Genomic DNA, 21113 nt, shown 5'->3' with positions numbered 1-21113 from the left:
CCGACTGAGCCCATAAATTAGGTAGGAAACATTTTACAGAGGTTTGGGCAGAGAGTAATTTTAACAGATTTGTACCAGACCAGAAGTCTTTTTGTGTCACCCCTTGGCAACAGTTAAAACGAATGCAGATTCAAGACACTATAAGATCCCGGGGTGGTGATTTGTTTACTTTGTTTACCGTAATAACTGAGTAAGTATGCTGCAGGGAATTTGTGTGAATATGTTGATCAGCTCAGGATGTAGAGCAGGTCATCTACTAATCTGCTGGCAGCTCCAGTCTGCATGCCAAATATCCTTGGGCAACATACTAACTCCAAGCTGTTAGACAGAATGCTAGAAAGCATTTACGTAGACAAAACATAGAAAAAAAGTGCTCGTAAGAATGGGTATGTGAACGGTTGAATCAGGCACGTTGTGTAAAGGTAGAGAAGGCAGAGCAAAAAAGCCCTATATAAGAACCAGTCCATTTGCCATGTCCACACTCTGTCTCTTCTGTTCTACAAGGAGTGTTTTAAGTTATGTTTTGGTCATCATTCATAGCTTTTCATAAACATCAAGAAATAAAAAATATTGATAAAATGAATAAATGGCAGCAAACAATTCAATTAAATGGAAAGAACTAAAGTTCAATTTATTAAACCTTTTTTTTTTTTTTTTTTTTTTTTAAAAAACACCTTAATCTAAAGGTAACAGTTTTTATAGATTTAAAGATTTTTAGACCAAAAAAAATAAATAAATAAGAGATGGATGCTTAAAAGCTTGGCGGTGTCCTATCTGTGGAGGGTTAGCTGGCGTGTGCTGACCCGTTCACATAAACTCTGACATGGGCTGGTCACGCATCACTGTGTTGGTCTAAATAGACTGACTAACTGGTTTTCTCAGCTGCTTAAAGGCGTGGTTTACTGACCGTAAATGTACCCACAGACTACAGAGAGCATGGTGGAGAGGTGGAGAGTAGGGCAACCTTTTGATGCAATCTTTACAGCAGACACTGGCTTTTTCAGTGGTTAATTATAATTTTTTCATTTCTTTTTTGACATTTTGGAACAATATTTATGATATTCCTGAGTTTCTGACAGCCTTATCTCAGGTCTGGGTGGAATTTGCACAAACACACCCACAGATCAAAACTGATCAGTAATGGTGACCTGCAGTTTCCAGATTTTTGTTTTTCCCTTTAGGGTTCATGAGTGGACATCCATGGTGACAACAACATGTACTTATCTCTGCATGACACACAGATCGCCAAAGCATTCATTTACCCCTGCATGAGAAACGCAATCGTTCAAAACTTGTAGACAGACAAATACAGTGTAAAAAGATGTATTTATCCCTGCAAGACAAACACATTGAAAACATGCATTTATCCCTGTGGTGGTCTCTGATTGGATGGAGACCGGGAGGAGATTCAAACACCCTCAACGTTTTAGAAAACTTTCTATATAAATGTGATATCTCTGTAGATATGTAGTACGAAAGCGGGCTTAAATTCAGAGTGATCTTATAGATAGTGCAAATGAGAACAGAATTTAAAGATCCAACAATCACTGTGGAAAAAGCCTTAATCAGGATACCCATACAATAGTGCATGGGCCACAAGAATAGATACTGCAGAAAAAGCTTGCAGTCAAATCTTGTTTGTAACAATCCCACACAATTTTAGCATAAAACTATTTGGGGGTATGGAAAGATGCCAAGCTTTCCTCTTTAATGTACATATTGCTGATCATGGTAGAAATCTCAAAGTAAAAGTGGCTTTGACTTAAGGAATAAAAACTACTCAGCCTGTGATTATATGCACACAACCTACTCCATTTCCAGTCAGCCATGCTTCTCTTTGTTTCATTACATTAATTGGTTACCACTGAATTCTTTATGATTTTGTAGGCTAGCTATGACTGACCACCTGGGTAAAACACACTCTCTCTCTGTCTCTCAGAGAGTAGTTACCAAATAAGCACTCATTAGAAAAAAAGATATGCAGAAAACACTGAACCTTAAAGAAGAAGACAACAGCAGAAGACCACACGGAGTGCCCCTCATGCCAGCTAAGAACAGGAAACTGAGGCTACAGTTTGCATAGGCTCGCCAACACAGGACAACAGAAAATTAGAAAAACGTTGACTGGCCTGACAAGTTTCAGTTTCTGCCGCAACATTTGGATGGTCAGGCTTTGGTGTAAACTACAAGAAAGCATTGATCCATCCTGCTTTATTCTGCCTGTGCATTGTCACTCATCCTGTCCACCCCTTTATAACCACACTGTATCCATCTTCTGCTTTCAGCGCAGTGACACAAAGCTGAAATATTCGGGTTTATTGAACATGACAATGAGTTCAATGTGATACTGTCATGTCAACATTTAGCAAAGTCTGTGAGGAATGTTTCCAGCACCTTGCTAAATCATTGTCACAAAGAATTAAAGCAGCAGGGTCCAACCTGGTACTGGGAAGGTGTGCCTAATGAAGTGGTGGCCAGTGAGTCTAAAGGGAATATGGATTATTACGACCCATTAATCATGCAAAGCTACTCTAGTAGCTTCACCACATTCGTTGGATATGAAATTATACGGAATAAGGAATGTGTTAGCGTTTCCTGGAGATGGCACTAGTGTTTTATACCATGTTGTATGTCTTGTACTTTGTGTCGTATTTTTAATATATTAAGAGTTTGTGTGGCTGCTACCTTGGCCAGGTCTCCCTTGTGAAATAGATTCGACCACAGTGGAACTTTCTGGTTAGATGCACAGAGATAAACACACAGAATAAATACATAAATAAACGAGAGAGAAAAAAATGCCAATTCTATATGGGTCAGGTGGAAGGCGCAGATTGATTTTTCATGAAATGACCCTGAATATTTTCTGTGTATTTTTATCAGTAATTTTTATAGTCTAGTTATCATTATTATTATTACTACACTTATTATTTAAGTTAAGTAAAATATGTCTTCACACTTAGCTTTAGTTAGTAGTAACTATAATAACTCTGGTAGGGTCAGGACGCACCGATGACCTTCACATAAAAGTAACTCAGGTGTTTATTCAGACAGTAAGCAGACAGGCAGAGCATATAAAGGTGTGCGTCTGCTGAAAGCAGCTTTTACCTCTTAGAATGGATTCCTTGAAAACTGTGTGGAGACTGCTGAAGCAGTTTCTTTCCCTTTCTTTTCTTTTTTTTGGCTTGTGTGTCTGAAAATATAAAGTGCAAGTCTTCCACACCGGGAGCTTTTTCAAATCTCTACCTATTGAAAAGGGATTATCCCACATACACACACAGCTCTGCGAGAAGTGTATTGACAACTGGTTGGGTGGATCAGGGACAAAAAGCCTCACTGCAAGTCAGCTGCATGGAAATACATCCTCAGAGAGAGAGCGGAGAAAGAAAGAGTGAGCGTGTGTGCTCTCTTTTAGCCAGTAATGCATTCAACTCCTTGTTTCTCTGTCCACAGAAAAGAAAATTGCCCAAGTGAAGGAATACTGAATACTGACTGTGTGTGTGTGTGTGTGTTCGTGCATCCTCTCCGTATGTATTATAATGTACTGATGTGATTACTGTGCGTCTCATTGATCAGCCCTCGTGCTGTTTACTTCAACAACACCAGGAGGCAACACCACACACCTGCAGACTTCACATTATTAATTATGCATGGTCATGAACTCCGTGTGTGTGTGCGCGTGCGTATTTTAAGTTTTAGTATTTACTTAAGCTCACCACTAAGTCGCTGGGGACCCTAAACTAAAGTATCTAAAAAAGAACATTTGATACTGCAACACTTCTCCTATAATGTGACTCCTGAACACACACCACATGATAATAGCTTAATTGAAGCTCTCATTAGTGCTACTGCTTATTTTTGCTATACCTTAGTTTAGTCTCAAATGTGATTCCAGAGGTTGATAGATAATATAGACAAATTTTTGCCTATGTTGAAAAGGTTATCAAAGGATTATTGGGACAGCTGTTACTATAAGGAGACTTGAGATAATCTTTCTCAAACTGAATATTCAAAAATCCTTTAAATTTATTTTCAGTTTCCAGTTTAGTATTTTCTCTGACTGTTACCGTTAACTTTATTTTTCATTTCTTATTAATTTATTTAACATTTCCCTTTTATTAATCTGAATTTATTTACTGGCATATTATACACATCCATATACACGTTAGAGGGATTACTTACCCATCAACTGTGTTATTAAATTATGCATTTTGACTGGACATCATCTCCATGTGATGTAATTATATTCGCAGAAACATGTGATTTAAGGTGGAATAAATGTGTAAAACTTGGGGTTCTGTAAAAAAAAAAAAATATATATATATTTTTTTAAAGACAAGATTATAACAATTATGTCTGCCTGTTTTTTTAAATAAATTTTTTATTGTTGTCTTGTGTTGCATCATATGTTTTAAAGGTTCATGAAGATTGTTATTAAAAGAACAAAAGATAAAACAACATCAGTGAGGTCGTAGCTCACTCAGCCTTGATCTTGATCTTGACCGCACTTTGCGCAAAGAGCTCCTAAAGTGACCAGTGTGTGTCAGTTAAAATCTGACCAATGCTCCAAAAGAAGTAGTAAATATTTAAATTGTGAAGGGATAGACAAGCACTTCACCAGGGCATAAGCTTGTCAGCAATTACTTGAAATATAAAATTACTAAAAATATAAAATGACAGAAGAGGTGAAAAGAGATGCACGTCAAACACAGGAAATTTTCAAAATAAAAGACTGTGCAAGGGGGAAGGGGGTAAAATAAAAATGACGCTTCTGAGACGCTCCTGGTGTGATTGGAAGCACTATGAGGATTAAGTTGCTTGGAGTCAATCAAATTTTTGACTGCTATTTTTTACACTACTGGCATATTCAACTTTATCTACTGTATCAATGTTTTTTCACTGTACTGTAACTTATAACAATAATTTTTTTGCATTAATTCTTGTGTGGATCTTATAGGCATCTTCTCTTTCTATTTGACCGAAAATGTATTCCATTAAAATGGAATTGTGTCATTTCCCTTCCTGACACACCACTCTGCAGCTTTCCTTGCTAGAATACTTCACTGACTTCAATTTATTGTGAACAGCCCAACACAAACCCTAACCGGGACCCCAGAAACGATGTTTCGCCTCATTAGGACCTGGTTTGGGTCCCCATGAGGACTAAGGTCAGTGTTTATACTGAGAAAGGTCCCAGGGAGGTAACAAAAATGAACGAACACACGGACACACACACACACACACACACACACACACGGACACACACACAGGCAGACATATCTATACTCATTTAACCAGACTGGGCCAGCTCGAGTTTCAGACTTAATAGGATCAACTCATATTGGCCAGTTAGATTTCAGCAGGGAGGAAGACGCACACGTGCTGCTCTTTGTATCATACATGAAGAAGAAGCCACTGAATTAGCCTCTCCGCATGACCCCTGACCTTCGCTTGTGTAAGAAGCTGCTTCAAACCACAACCTCACTTTGACTGCATGAAGGCAGCCACGACCTCTGACCTCGACTCTGCTGCCAGTAATGTTGATGGTTGAGTACGTGAAACCAGCTCTGCTCCACACACTGGCGCTAATATTGTGTACTTTGTTAACATCTGATCTTGTCTCTCACCTGATTAAAGTCTAATGGGTTAATCTTGTCTGGAGCTAGAGACTGCAGGGCAATCTTCTTGCTTTTCTAGATGGAAATTTTTAAGAGCCACTTTAAGTGGGGCACAAAATGCTAAATAAAATGAAGAAAAAGACAAATGTGTGCACAGAGACAGAGGACTTTCGTGTCAGGCCAACGCAGACATCGTTACATCATCATAATGTCTTGAAATCAGATTAGAGTCGGGCTTCCATAACTCACTGTGTCGGCTATATAATGTTCGTTTGTGTGTGTGTGTGTGGGTGTGTGTGTGTGTGTGTCTGTGTCTGTATTTGTGCGGATGCATATGTTTGTATCTATAGGATATACTCTGGAATCTGAGAGGGACGGATACAATTTAACAAATTAACAAACAGGAAGTGAGTACAGACAAATTGTCTGTTTTCAGTCGCTGGAGAGAAAGTAAACAAATGCAGAGCGTTCAATTTCCAGATGCAAAATCTTTTTTTTTAATAAAAAATTTTTTACCAAATTATGTGAAACACCGTCAAATCGGTGTGAATGTGAAAATACTGCGTGTAAAAAAAAGAAACTATTTGTTAGTGAGGGTCCATTTCAACCAGTCTGCCCTTACAGGAGAATCCGTCGGTGAAAACACCAACGACCACTGCAGCCTGCATGAAACAACGACTCCTGATCTTTTAGTAGTGTGTCTTTAAGATGCCTTCATGCCAACACAACAGACCAACACTATGACACTTTTAAGGACTCTAGTATACATGCAGTTAGACTCTCATGATGATTTTCATGAAGATGAAGGCAAAGTGAGCAGGAAACTCTTAAAACTGTTTTACATTTATCTTGTCAGCATCTTCGGTCTGATATGAAACATTTTTTAAAAAGGCAGCAACTTCATTTGTTTAAGCGGCTCGTCGTGACTCACTTGGCGAGCTGCTTCTCGGCGTCGGCGCACAGCTCCAGTAGTCCCATGAGCACCGCCGACACATCCATGTACGGTTCCCACACGGTGAAGCCTCGACCAATCAGATCGATGGCGGTGCGTCGGATGGTGCTGTGGGCAGGCAGCTTGGGGCTGGGGGGCTGCAGCAGCAGGAAGGTCAGGGCCTTACCTGCAGAGAGAAACGAATCAGAGGGTTTTATCAGAAAACAGCAGGAGTTTGAAATCAGCCTGTGAGGGTTCAGCATCAGACAATACTAAAGAATACACACAGTGACCCTCTTATGCTGGAATTTTTGTCATCTTAAGGACATTAATATTATCTTTCATGGTCTCATCAGCTCTGAAAAGCAGCCTCAAGCTGCACCACAGGCGCAATCTTAAACAAAGAAAAGAAAGGAAAGCATTCTCATAAAGACAAAATATGTTCTGATATTTTTGGTGAGGTTTTGGGTGAAAATAGTCCAACACACACACTGACAGACACACACTCGGAGGATAAAGACAGCAAGCGGGATGGAGGTCACTTCATAGCTGACCTGACATTTGAGCCAGTCTCTGTGGGGACAGACTGACCATTAAGACTCCTGAAAAAAATCCCCCCCTCCCCTCAATAACGCTCTCCTTCCACCACCCTCTGTGCTCCCCACCTCACATCTGTCTGTCTTTCCCAGCTCGTCTCACCCACCTATCTTTGCAGGCAGAGGTCCAAAGATAACACCAACCAAAAAGAGTTTCATTTGTTTCATCCTCTTTTTTGAGTATCATGCATTTAAGTTCTCATTTTATCTACTGTGAAGCTGAAAATCTGTCTTTTGTCTGTTCTCTTCTGCCGCTGCTGCAGTCACAGAAATCAATACGACCCTTTGTGTGTTTTCACTTGAAATGCAAAAGCTAAATAGGCATAAAATGAAGAAACATACGATATAAAACAGATGATTTACTTTAGTTATAATCCTGTGGTGGCTCTAAAGGTCCACCGGTCTCCAGACGCACTCGGCTAATCGCATCACCAGGATCTCCTGGCATTTCATCATCAGCCTGCCTTAAATGGCAAACCCCCTTCCTTATTGGTTTACATCTACACACACAAAAACCTATGGATGGGTCTATGAACGATATGGCAAGAGGTTAACCGTGTAAGAATAGCAGCTATCTACAGACAGTGACAGCATTGGCTAATGTTGTTAGCTGGTATTGTTAAGACAATAGGGTTTATATTGGCTTGTGAGCTCTGCACTTTCAAGGCTCCAATTTTCGCTTCACAACCACATTGGTTTTTTGGAGCCAGAAGTGACAGTCTTTGAACGAGGGAGTGAGATGAAAGTAATAACACACCAGAATATCAAATAAATCATAAAAAACCTAAATGATACCTGGAATAACTCATGCGCAGACTCGCAAATGTCAGCTTTACTGTTTACTGGAAAGGAAAGTTCAATTTTATACTTTGAACTGGAACACTCCACTTTGATAATGTTGTTGGTGGTAGCTGTTAATTTAGGACTTGCTTTTTAAGTCCAAATGTTGTCACATTGGATTAAAATTACGGGGGGAAAAACCAAAAAAACAAACAAGAGAGAACCTGCTAGCTTTGAACCTTCAAGTTTAAAGACCAATAGGTGACATGGTAACTATTTCAATCTTTCAATACAATTCACCAACACCCTAAACACAATATGAAAGGTCTAGTTAAGTAACTTTAACTAATTGAAATGAAGTCAATTTAACTGGGCAGCACATGCCAGCAATAATACAAACTTAAATAATTTCCCCCAGGGATCAATAAAGTATTCTGATTCTGATTCTGATTCTGATTAGCACTTCAAGAAAATAAGAAAAGTTGCCTTTTAAAAAAGATTCACCCCTCTGTGTAATTTTTATGATGGGGGAAACAAAACAATTTGTTGTATGAGGCTGTAAATATGTTTATTTCTGCTGTAAAGGTGGTCAATTTAACATTGGAGCCTATGGGGATCGCCTAACTTTTGGAGCCTCAAGTGGTCACCAAAGGAACTGCAGCATCTCCTTTATTGCCGCTTGGTGAAAACAATGAAGCATGCAAATCAGGTACGTTTGTGCACTTTTGACCCCCAGCAGGTAAGCAAATACTGATGTGAACTCAAATCTATCAATGTTTTATAAAAAGCATCAATAAGCTTAAAAACTGCGGACTATAAATATCAGCAGAAATATGGGGCTCCATGACCTCTGACCTCCACTTAGTGATCGTTACAAATAACAGCTGCACAGAAATCAATTACAAATGAGTTTCTGGCTTTTTTTTTAAAAAACACATTCATGTGTAAATGTTCAGTATCAACTTTCTACTCATATTGACAGTTTTATTTCAATCAAAATCAGTGAAAATAGAAAATAATCTTTAATGACAGTTAGAAAGACAATAGTGTAAAATGTTAAAAATGTTTCTGGGAGATTTCGGGATGCTTCCAAACAAAGATGAGCATTAATCGTCCTCAAACAGGCTAAATGTTATAACTTTAGTGGTTTTCTTAGTGTGAATCCATCAGAGCAGTGAGCCAGGGGACCGATTCTCTCCACCTAATGCAAAATAGGCTTTAGAGGTCATGAGGTCAAAGTTCATTAGTGTGAGCAGCAAATGTGGGTGGGGTGTGAGCATGACAAACCCTAAGGGAGCCCACTCTGACCACAGAGCCACATTTGCTCTTCGAAGCCTCATTATTTTACTTTTATTTCCTCGCAAGACAATTAAAGACGGCCGTTAACAGTCAGCGCTGTAATTGGCCGGATCGAGATTCAAATTTACAGCCCCTCCCCCCATTCCCAGCGAGAGGAAGGCTTTGACTCAGGGTTCATTTCTCACAGCGGACATCTTTGTTTAAAGGCAGCACCGGGCTCCCAAATGAACTGATTGCTATTGACAAAGCATCAGTCGGCCATAATGAGCTGTTAGTTAGGGCAGTAAACATGTCACATTAACACACAGAGGATGATTAGAGGAAGAGGAGGAAGGAGGGAAGAAGGAAGGAAGGAAGACTGAGGGGGAGAAGTACAGTGTGTGATATAGTGACAGATTGGTGACGTCTAAAATTTACCAGGCCGAAACGAGCGCTAACAGGCTTTGTGCTTTCTTTTCTCCATCTGCTAACTGCCCCTTCTCCCTCTCTTCCTCTGTTTGAGCTTAAATGCGAGGTGAAGGTAAATCAATGCTGGGTTGGTTAGTGGATGAGAGCTGGATCAGACTGGCTGCAGAGTGCTTGACATAGACGGAGAGGAAAAACAAGACAAAAAGAGAAAGAATGAAGGTTTTAGCTCATGTAGAGACGCTGTGCAGCTACATGAGAAGTGTAATGTAATGTCCATCATTACATTGTATAACCCTGTAGTCAGTCTCACCCCGTCTACATCTGGTAATAACTGGCCTGCAGATCCAGATCATCAGGATATGACAGGCATGCATTATGCCATTTTTTCTGTGTATTATTGCCAATGTCTGAAAGGATTTTAACAAACGAACGACCAAATGATGAGATCTTTCCTGATTCTCTATGTGGCTACATCACTTTTCACAAGTTATCTGCTGTTAATGTAATTTCTTCCTTGTAAATTTTGAGGTTTGAGGGTTTTTCCCCACATAAATGTACAACTTTGAGCTTGAAAGTTTCCAACATTTTCTCCCCTTCTGTTTGTTTCTCAAGTGTTGATGAAGAAACTGTTCTATTTCTTGTATCCCACTCACAGCAGCAGAGACATTTCTACCTTCCGTTACCTGCTTCTCCCTGTTAAATGTCCTACAACACAAAGTAAAACTCAATTTCCAATCAGCTCTCATGAATGTTTGAAAATGCCACGGATCAGACTTGAGTGGGCCTCAGAGGGGACTCGGAGCATTTTGACATTTACTGTGAGCTTTTTATTGTCCAGAGACTGAACACACTGATGTTCAGTTTGTTTCTCCTATCCTGCCCAACAGCAGGATAATTCCTCCCCCCACCCCCGCCATCATCGGTCCATCCGTCCATCCTTAAGCTCGATTCTCCCCCCCCACCCCCGCCATATGAAAACATCAATCTATACTACAGGCTACTGTACCCTCCCACTCTCTAGGCGGACAGCTCTCATTCATCACACACTGCGCTGTACGCCAACAACACCGATCCATCTTTCAATTTCATAACAGAGTGAGGGAGGAAGGGGGGGGGGGGGGGGAGACAACAAACTGAACAAGAGTAGTAAAAAGGAGGAGGAGGAGGAGGTAGGAGTAACAAAAAGCTATGGAAAGAGAAAGCATAAAAACATCCTAAACTGTGCTGCAGTGTATACATAACCAGATTATTATGACCATAAGATGACCCAATATAAGAGAATATGTGCACACGCACCCTTCCACCATTTAATTACAATCTACTAGTATCAACTATATCTGATCTTGAATTCACCACTTTCAAGTCAAAATAGAAACTTTAAGACCTTTAAGGCCTAGCAGACCACTTCCTGTGTCCGCAACATCTAACTTCATGGGAAATTTTGCTAATAGAGAACATAATACTTGATTTTTCAACTCTGGAGGTTTCTGCTAAATGAAAAAAAAAAAAAATGCATATTGGCTTTAAAATTGATCAGCGCCGTTTTGGGCATTTTTGTAAAAGACTGAAAAATAGAAACCAAACGTTAGCCACACAGGGTTGTTAATTAACTCATTTTCCATATAAGCATGGCTGAAACTAGAATAAATCTTAAGGAGTAGTTTCAATGTGTTCATATTCATATTTACATGCAATGCTGATGATTGTTTTAAAAAGCAGTTATAATTAATAGCTTTTCGGCGTCTCCAGTCGTGAAGTATGGCTCCAGGAAATCAATTAAATCTGGAGTTGTTTTCATCTCATGACATGGATTTAAGGTTTCTGGTGCGTGTGTGTGTCCACACAGGTGAGCCGACTGCTGTGTGCAGGTCCAGCTAAGAAGCATCACGCTCCACAGCCTATCGGCGAGAGCGCAGGCTGTGTCACCCGGCGGATGTCCCCCTCCCCTCCCCCAGAGGCAGCCAATCAGAGCACGGGAGCAGTGGGACGGAAGAGCACCTCTACTTAGTGCAGGTTTGATGCCCACCAAGGTCCAGCGCTGCAGGCACAGCGTGGCACAGGGCCGGGCTCGCCGAGTGTGTGTGGAAGTCAGCACCAAGCTCCTTAAGGTGTCAAGCTTGGCAGGTGAAAATCAATCCCATCTCTACTCACCTCTAATCCTGCACTGAAGTTTCTACTATGTCAGTTGTGGAGTTGTGGATGTTTACGGGGTGTCTTTAGGATGTTTTTTACTTCAGTTTAGTTGGCTAGATGCTTTTAAAATTTGATTGGGTTTAAGTTGGGAACCAATTAAACCTCATAAAATAATAATAAAACTGTGCTATTGGTGGCTTTTGGAGCATTTTAGTGGAATTACCTGACAATAACTATGGGCTTGTATGTGGCACAATCAAGAAAGTTTATTTTTATTTGTTTGTCACTTATTAATTAGTAGGTACTGTACTATACAGTCACTTCTGGCTCCAAAAACCCAACACAGCAGCAACCAAAACTCTATCGCTGAGCAAGTAAATTCAGTAGCGCAGAAATGGGCAAAAAAAAAAAGAAAAAAGAAAAAAAAAAAAAGAAAGAAAGAAACCGTTACAGGCTTCTGAAAGCTGAAAACACACAGTCCTGAGAGTCTCTACAGGTTATTATCATAAAGCAGTAGGACACAACACACCTGCTATGGTGAAACCTGCTATGGTGAAACCTGCCAGGACTAGAGATTTTCTGCAGAATTTACACAAACATAAAAATGTAAAACCTATAAGCACCACAGCCATATCCATCCAAAGGTTTTTAAGATTTCTCTTAACCTATCAAACTAAACAAAATGTGCACATCTTGGTGGTCCATTTGAAGAATTTTGGGCTGCAAATTTAACCAAATAAATTAGATTAGATTAGATTAGATAAAACTTTATTAATCCCTCGGGTGGGTTCCTCTGGGAAATTCGGTAAATGTGTTATCATGAGTGTGTTTGCAGTTTCTGGACTTACAGGTGTGCCTGGCCAGGGAGTAGTTGGACGATCCTCCGCTGGTCAGTCCAAAACCTTCGGGTGCCTGTCCACCAGCTCGAGCCCGGGCCGAGCCCTTCGGGGGTTCGATCTCTGCGCCAAATTCAGCCCCAATGACTCCCAGAAGGACGATGGCAGTGGCCTGTTTACGGCGCTCCTCGTAAGAGTTGGAGATCTTCTTCGCATTTGGCGGGAGGTTAGACAGACAACCTTAAGAGAGAGACGGAGAGAATATTGTTGGATTGTTTGAAATATTGCCTAAACAGAAAAGAGATCAACATACAAACTCCATGTTTAGAGAAAGAAGTACAAACATATAGTCAAAAATCTAAAAACTAGCATGAGAATTTTTTAACACTGCCCCCTTGTGATGGTAAACAGCTACAAAATATAGAGGTTCCGCTGTAAAGCTTGCCACCACAGGTGTTTTCAACTCGGAAATAATTTATTCAGTATGACCGAAATAAGTGACTGAATCCAACAAGTCAACAGGAGGTCAGGACTGAGGACTGGTTCCTATAAACCCCGGGTTTACCGCAACTACAGGTATCGCCCCCTGGTGACTATTTAAAAACACAACAGGGTTAAGGCCCTTCCAGAAAACTACGATCATCTGGTTGAGGTATTGTTAAACTTTCTGTGTTTGAAATTGGAATTAACAAGTCTGAAGCTTAGTTTGACCAACTCAAACATCTTTTGCCAAGAACCTCCAGGCTTCTTTCAAGGCCCTGAACCATATAGTTAAACGTAATCAGGAGAACCAGAAAACATGGATTTTATTTCTCTTTTCATGCATTCTATTGGTTTTTAGACACTGCATTTATTTTAAAAGATCTGTAGATCGATATATATCATTCAGATCAGTGTGAGGACCATATTATTATTGAGTAATTTTTTTTTTGTTTTTTACTTTTTAATTTCTGTCCTTCCTTTTACACTGAAGTGAAAAGTGGTTTGAACAAAAAAAAAAAAAAAAAGGGGGTGGGGGTCTCCAGTGAGCTGATAACAACTGAACAGGCACACGTCTATTGTCCTGGTATTAATCATCACACACACACACACACACACACGTCATTGTCACGCTGAAAGCCTTTAGTCACAGTGCAAACACATTTACACACAGACGGTCGTGTTCACAGACCTCTGGAAAGATTTTGGGTGTGTGTGTGTGTGTGTGCGCGTGCGTGCGTGTGTGTGCGTGTGTGTGTGTGTGTGAGAGAGAGCGAGAGTTTGGGGGGGGGGGGGGGGGGGGGGGGGAGTCCTTTTGTGTCCATCAACACGACCCCAAAATAACCTCTTTTGTGAGCACGTGTGCGATGGGGTCTGCACAGTGGGGAAACTCTGAGAGTGTGTGTGTGTGTATATCACAGTAGGAGATGAGAGCTCCTTACACACTTTGGATCAAGGCCCCAATAAGTGAGAGGGCTAGCCACTGCTGGGTCTGCATCCTGTCCATGTTCATGGCCCTTGCCATTACTACAAGTGTCCCACAGGGATCTATACTTGGGCCTCTTAAAAAAATTAATTAATTTAAAAAAAATTACCACCCACAACTAATGTACGTACTTTTTTTGTTTTAAACAGATGATTTTATATGCCACTGGCTATTTCTGAAAACACTGAAAAAAAAAAAAGAAAAAAAAGAAGCTTGTTATAGACCAAACATGGAGAAAATCCAGCATTATGATTACATTACAGGTTCTGGTTGGAGCGATCCTTCCGCTTGCATGTTACGATTCGGCGTTGGCAGTGTATTGTTTTAGGCGTTTTGTTTTGGCGTGACTGTTATGTGTTTCCTGTTTTACTTTGAAAGTCTGTGTTATCTTAGTGTTCAGTTTACGTTTCCTTGTCTCGTCAGGTCTTATTTGCCCCAGCTGTGTATCCCTCCTGTGGTCCATTCCCTAATTGCTCCTTCTATGTATTTAAGCCCTGTGTTTCTGTATGTCATGGTCGCGATCTTCCCCCCCCGTTGTAAATAATTTGGCGCCTTGTGTTTGGTGATGTAAATAAATGTCGTATCTTGCTTTAAATCTCGTTTTGGGATTATTTTTGTGGAAGTTGCACGCCGGTTGCCTAGGCCGGGGTGTAACATGCAGCAGAACTGAACCAGGACTACCATCCCCTGCTGTAGTCCAAAATGGTAGAGCTGGAGTTGGTCTCAGGGAAAAGCCACAACAGTGACCTGATGGTTCTTATGGTTTCCTGCTAACTGCAGGAAACATGAGAAGGGAATGATCTGTGCCTTCCAGATATAAACTGCTAAGCTCCTAATTAAACAATTTTATTTTGGTCCTGAAATACTCAACATGTTTAATTTAAATAGACTGTAACACACATATTATGAACGGGGATAGATTGATATGGCCTTTTCAGAGCCAATAATGATAATCGATATTACAGAAGACCGATAACTAATATCAGAAAAATAATAAGACATTTGCTGTACAAGAAAACAAAAATAAAATTAAGAATAAAACAGTTTTTCTTCAATAATAAAAATGTATACATGAAAAAAAAAAAAACATTGCAGGCAAGTAGTTATTTAACGCTCTGCTTCTTCATTCCCAATTACTTTTAATAATTCATTAGCAGTAATATATTGATTGTAATGACACAGATAATCAGACAGTATAATCAGTGGCTTTAGTGATCTGATAATGAAATCAAATCGGCCAGGTAAACCACAACCTTCAGAGGTGTTATCTGGACATCAGAGTGTAGTTAGATCCACCTGGATTAAAAATGACTATAAGAGTCACCATTACTGTATTTTGGACTAAGTAAAAATGTGGTTTTGTTTTATCCCCACGGTGTTTCTTCTCTGTCCCTTGTTTTGAGCTCAGGACCCCCTTTCCCCCCTCCTGCCTCCAATATTTCCATACTATATCTTGATGCTCTTTATAATGAGATTGCTTTAGACCAGCTGTCATTTGGAAGAAGGCCCAGCGGCCGCCTCTGATAAATGGATTACAGATGGCATCCATCCTTCGGGCCAGACTGGGCCAGTAGATAACAGAATTAGAGATAGACTCCCAACCAGAATCACTAAAAAGTTCAGGTTAACAGAGAGGAAAGTGAAAGTAAAGACAGAGACAGATGGGGGACGAAATAAAGGCATTTAAGTTTTTAGTAGACAAGGTTGGTCAGAACAACCAAGCACAAGTACATTCTTGGTAATTTCATTTGTCTAAGCAAAGTCTAACCAAAATACTCTTTGGAACTCCAAAGAAAGACTTTTTAGCTCTGCAATAACTTTCATCTTTTCTCAGCTGCATTTTGCTGGCTATTACCAACTTTAAGTGCCGTAGAGCAGTGGTCCCCAACCCTTTTTGCGCCACGGACCGGTTTATGCCCGACAATATATTCATGGACCGGCCTTTATGGTGTCGCGGATTAATACAACAAATTAAAACTAGTACCGGTACCGAAAAAAAAAGAAGATTTATTCATATTCAGGAGGAGGGCGATAACAAAATAACGCTGAAAACCCTGAAAACCATACATTTCACACCTGAGCCTCAACTCTTGCGGCCTGGTACCAAACGACTCACGGAGGGGTACTAGTCCAAGGCCCGGGGGTTGGGGACCGCTGCCGTAGAGTCCTCCTCATTTTTGAATCAGAGATGTATTTGATAACTACTCATATACAACTCAAGTCTTAGACTCAAGCTTCAAAAATTCAGTCAATCCTCTTTCCAACAAGTTAAAACCTCTTCAACAAAAACAATCGGGTTAAACAAACAGCAAAAGGATAGAAGACCTTAAAGGGACCATCTATGAAGTTGGAAATACTACAACAATAGACAACAAGCAGCAAGTTTCTAGCCACCAAAATCATGTGCTTTCTAGTCAAACAGAGCAGACAAGAAATTATAAAGAACACACAACATGAATATCATCGTGTCTTCTGTAAAGTAAATACCATGAGTGACTGATGCAGCAAATCCACGTTCATGTGTGTTAATAAACTTACACTTCCTGGAAAATTTTTCTTCACTCTGCATCATGAAAACCCATCAGGTGGAACGCTTCTGAAGCCATCAACAATCAGAAATGGACGACAAGCTAACAGAGCAGTAGCTTCACCATTTTTGAGACAAATAAAGTTTCTCTCATCTTTTCTTTTCTTTTTAACAGCATTTATTTTATGTCACTTAGAGCTGGGCGATAGAACGATAACGATATGTATCGCGATATAACTTTTACTCGATAGAGAAATTAAGCTATCGCGATAGACCTCGCCGCTCTTGCCCTTTTTTTTTTTTTTTTTTTTTTTAAAGGTCAGCCAATCCAAATTAAGTAGCGCAGAGCCGAACCAATCACAGCCGCAGCGTCACGTCGCGTGACTTGTTACGTACAGCACAAGTGCCAAGCCGCACGTGTGTTTGTTTGGGAAGCAGCCAGCGGGTAATGGAGGAAATGAGTGTGCCGACTAGAAAAATCAACAGAGCGTGACCGAAGAGAAAACAGATGATGGTTCCAATGCCGGAGAGATTGTCGAACGGAAGAGCCATAGAAGTTCCGTAGTGTGAAGGTATTTCGGCTATTTCAAGTCTGACAAAAAACAGAGTAGCGTGCACTGTAAATTGTGCCGAAAGCAAGTCTGGAAATACAATAAACTGGTGCATGCGTCACACTGTGCGCCACGTTATTGTTTCGGTGAAATGAATTTCTACAATACTGTTAATTCTACTCTCTGCAGTGTTTAAATGCTTACATATACACACAGTTACTGTCCCTCCACACTTACGACTCGGTTCTGCTTCTATGCCCCAGCTTTGTTTACTTTTTCCCACCGAGGCTTCTAGACTTCTGATTGGCCAACATTTCGGTACGGTTAGGAATCTAGCGCCACCTGCTGCTTTGGCATGTTCCTAGCAGCGTTTTTCTTCATTTCTGCCTTTATGTGTGGACGGGATTATTTTTTAAAACGAACACGGAAAATCTCCGTTTTCAAAAATACCTGTGTACGTGTGGACGTAGCCTCAGTCTCTGACTGGAAGCGCTAATTCGTCATTCGGCTTTTGTCAGACTAAAGTAACTGTTAAAACTGTTTGAAAAGCTCAGCTATACAACAAGGAGAGATTGAGAATTTCCTTTTAGTTCTCAGTTTATTTGATATTGACAAAAGTTAGTCAGTTTTGTCTGTTCTTCTGTAAAACAAACTAAGATTTATTTTTAGAATTAATATTTTGTTTCTAAGTGGAATTGACAATTTAGTCTGTTTCGTTTGTTCTATTTTGAAACTTAAACGCTTTAGCGGCTGCCTTTTGTGTAGTTTGCAATATTTGCCTTTATTTATCTGAAAAAGTCTCATGTTCCTTAAGTACATCTACCCTGTTGAACTTATTATGGGAAATAAATATTTAAATAAAAACAAGCTGCTGATTATTTCACATTTTACTTGTGAGCAACGGCACATTTAAATCTTACAAATATAGTTATTTGGCTTATATTGTGATAGATATCGTTATCGCCTGAAATGAAAAAAACATATCGTGATATGAAAAAATCTCATATCGCCCAGCTCTAATGTCACTTATCGCGCATTTTCACTCTGAAGAGCCAGATGACTATATTATATTCAGATTTAGTTTACCAGTCACATGTTAACTAGTGAAACTGACTCTTATATAGTCACTTTATTGTTATTTCCTCACATCTACCTGGACTCAAAAAAATATTATTAAACACCGTACTGTGGATGAGATCACAGAGGCCCAACAGGTTGAACTAACAGGTAAACAGGATTTTGAACTAATCCTAATTGTTTGTACAATCATGAAAGTGACGAGCCGATAATGACGAGCTTTGATTTGACATGTTAAAACCATTAAAACGACTTGCTGGCTGGTGAGATGTGAGGCAGTATCACTTCCTGTCCAGTGTGTACCTGCTGCCTCGGTTTCTGCCCGCGTGCACAGTGTGATTGATTTTTGAAGCCTATCGATCCGCTTCCTTTGCGACCAGCAGATCTATTATAATGACATTGTATTTAAATCCTATTTGTTGGGCAAGCTGCTCCCAAACATAACCCAATAAACTAAAGAGGGGGACGGACGAGCTCCCCTCCGTGCGCGCCTCCGCTTGGCTAAATCTTCATAAAAACCAGAAATGGATTGGGATAAAAAGGCTTTCTGGCTGAAATGACATTATCCATAAAGGAAGGAATCCATTAAAAAAAGGGCAGGACGGTGTAATGCAACAACCTGTGGAGTCCATGCAGTTAAATTATGGACGTGTCATAAAAAGGAGAACAACTGAAATGTCACCGAGCATTAAAAAAAGGCTGTAACCTTTAAGAGGTAGCTTTATTCCAATGATAATAACAAGAAATATCACCAGAATGCCTTTGCTTTTAATTGTATTTAATTATATTTAAGTAATGTTATTGAATGTACTGTGAGGACTGAGGTCAGCTTGCTTGTAATTTGACAGAACTGAAAGGGTTTTTTTTTTTTTTTTTTTAAATAATGATTAATGATGACTGATGACGGAACAGAGAAAAACCACAAAGCTGTGTCCACAGGAATAACGTCAGGACCTCATTTTAAATAAAATGTAAGAATAGTGCTTGAAAGGAAATTCATATCAGAAGAAAGAAACTGAAAAGAACTGGAAGGAAGGAAGGAAGGAAGGAAGGAGGCAAGACCTAAAAGAAGGAAAGAAGGAAAGATCCAAAGAAAGAAAGAAGGAAGAAAGGAAACATTGAAAGACAGAAGGAACACTGTATGGAGAAAAGAATGATAGAAGGGAGAGAGAGAAAAAGAAAGCCTGAAAGAAAGAGGGTCAGCTCAAAGGACACAAGGGAATAAAGGAGGACGGAATGAATGAATTCTGAGTGGAAGAAGGAAGGAAGGAAGGAAGGAAGGAAGGAAGGAAAGGAACACTAAAAGAAGGAAGGATAGAAGGAAGGAAGAAAACGGAGAGAGAGAAAGAGAAACCAAAAGGAAGGAGGAGGAAATGAAGAAAAGAAAGGAAAAAAGAATGATGGAAGGAAGGACGAAACCAATGCTGAAAGGAGGGAAGACTGACAGAAATAAAGGAAAAGAAGGAAAGCTAAGTAAATAAAGGACCAAAAGGAAGGAAGAAGGACAGAGAAAAACCAAAAGACTGATGGAAGGAAGTAATATGGAAGACTGAAAGGAATAAGGAAGAAAAAAAAAAGAAAGAACGAATGAAGGAAGGAAGGAAAGGAGAGGTGTTGTCTGATTGACATGAAGTTGTAAAGGGGCTGCTGACAGAAAATAAATGTTTTTGATTATCAGTGTTTCATTTAGAAATTTAAACAGATTAACTGATTGATCATATTTAATTTAAAAAACAACTTCACTGATCGACCAGACAGACATCTGCTGTGGCGACTGTAAAATTAAACGCTGTCTAAATTTAATTTAACCTTAACACATTTACGCCACTGAGTCAAACACTTTCATTCAGATAAGCAATAATTTAATAATAATAATGATAATAATAATAAGCAATAATCAATTACAAGTAATAGTTAGTATAATACTGCACTATGTTTATGTGTGAGACACCCAGATCAATAATTAAGCTGTATTTTTTAAATATCTTATATTTCTGGTAATCAAAGCTACAACCCTCCCATCCCTGCCTCCTACTGCTGCAGCTACAGCCCTGCAATCTTCCCATCATGCACCTCAGCTCTGCCTCCATTGGTAATCAATGGGAGACTGGTAAAACCTGATCACCAGGGACTGAGGGAGGGGATCAATACCAGCAGGAAACTGATGTGAGAACGAAGGAGAGGGAGGAGGTGGAAGAGAACGACAGACTGAAGGAAAAAGAAATGAAGAGCTCAAAACAAACTCCCGAGCACGGCCTCGAGGGTTACATTTCTGTCCGTTAAGGAAAAACTTCCATAAAACAAAGAAATCCCAGGCTCGTGGGGAGGAGGGAAAGGGGGAAACTGTCCTTACAGCAAATGTCAGGAGACAGAAAATCTGGGCGAAATAATTGAAAACACAATTAAGTTGATAGAGAAAAAAGATTCGAGTCCTGAAACGGTGGCTGCCCTTCCAACCGGCCCGAGTCCATCTGAAGGTTAAGTGTATTTTATTTGCCATCTTAAGACAGAGACAGGAGAGCTATCTGCGCTCACCAGCTTCAATTAGACGAGGGTACGGAGGGAGGGTCAGCGGGGAGTCCACAAGACACACCCCAAACAAACTGGATTCAGGTTCATAAGAGGAAGCAAGCAGCCCTGAACCAGACTGTGCTGATCATTCATCAGATTTCAGACTTTTATTTCCTAAATGGTTCAAATTCCTTCCAGAACAGACGTGTGATCAAAGCAAAGCACTTCACAGTGTCACCACTCAAACATTAAAAGCAGTATTTCCCCACATATAAATTTAACTGGCCACATCTGTTGTTTTTTTTTTGTTTGTTTTTTTAAACCTTTAACTTTAAATGGAGACAAGCCTTGCCATTTTAGTTATTGTTCTCTCAAGTCTTGGCA

The 21113-nt window shown here is 40.0% G+C and overlaps 1 protein-coding gene across 4 annotated transcripts in view; it reads right to left on the bottom strand.

The window, feature by feature from the left end:
• wdr7 (WD repeat domain 7) overlaps window positions 1-21113 on the bottom strand; it is a 99414-nt gene that overhangs the window by 17273 nt on the left and 61028 nt on the right. For all 4 annotated transcript variants that reach the window (XM_014407240.4, XM_014407243.4, XM_014407242.4 and 1 more), the window contains 2 exons: window positions 12611-12838; window positions 6547-6733 (listed from right to left, as the gene is read on the bottom strand). In XM_014407240.4, the coding sequence (XP_014262726.2) occupies window positions 6547-6733; window positions 12611-12838 (415 nt within the window). The remainder of the gene's footprint in view (window positions 1-6546; window positions 6734-12610; window positions 12839-21113) is intronic.

This window comes from Maylandia zebra, linkage group LG7, assembly GCF_041146795.1.
Source record: "Maylandia zebra isolate NMK-2024a linkage group LG7, Mzebra_GT3a, whole genome shotgun sequence".
Taxonomy (NCBI): domain Eukaryota; kingdom Metazoa; phylum Chordata; class Actinopteri; order Cichliformes; family Cichlidae; genus Maylandia; species Maylandia zebra.
Note: the sequence above shows the minus strand (reverse complement) of the source record. Positions and strands in the feature narration are given on the sequence as shown.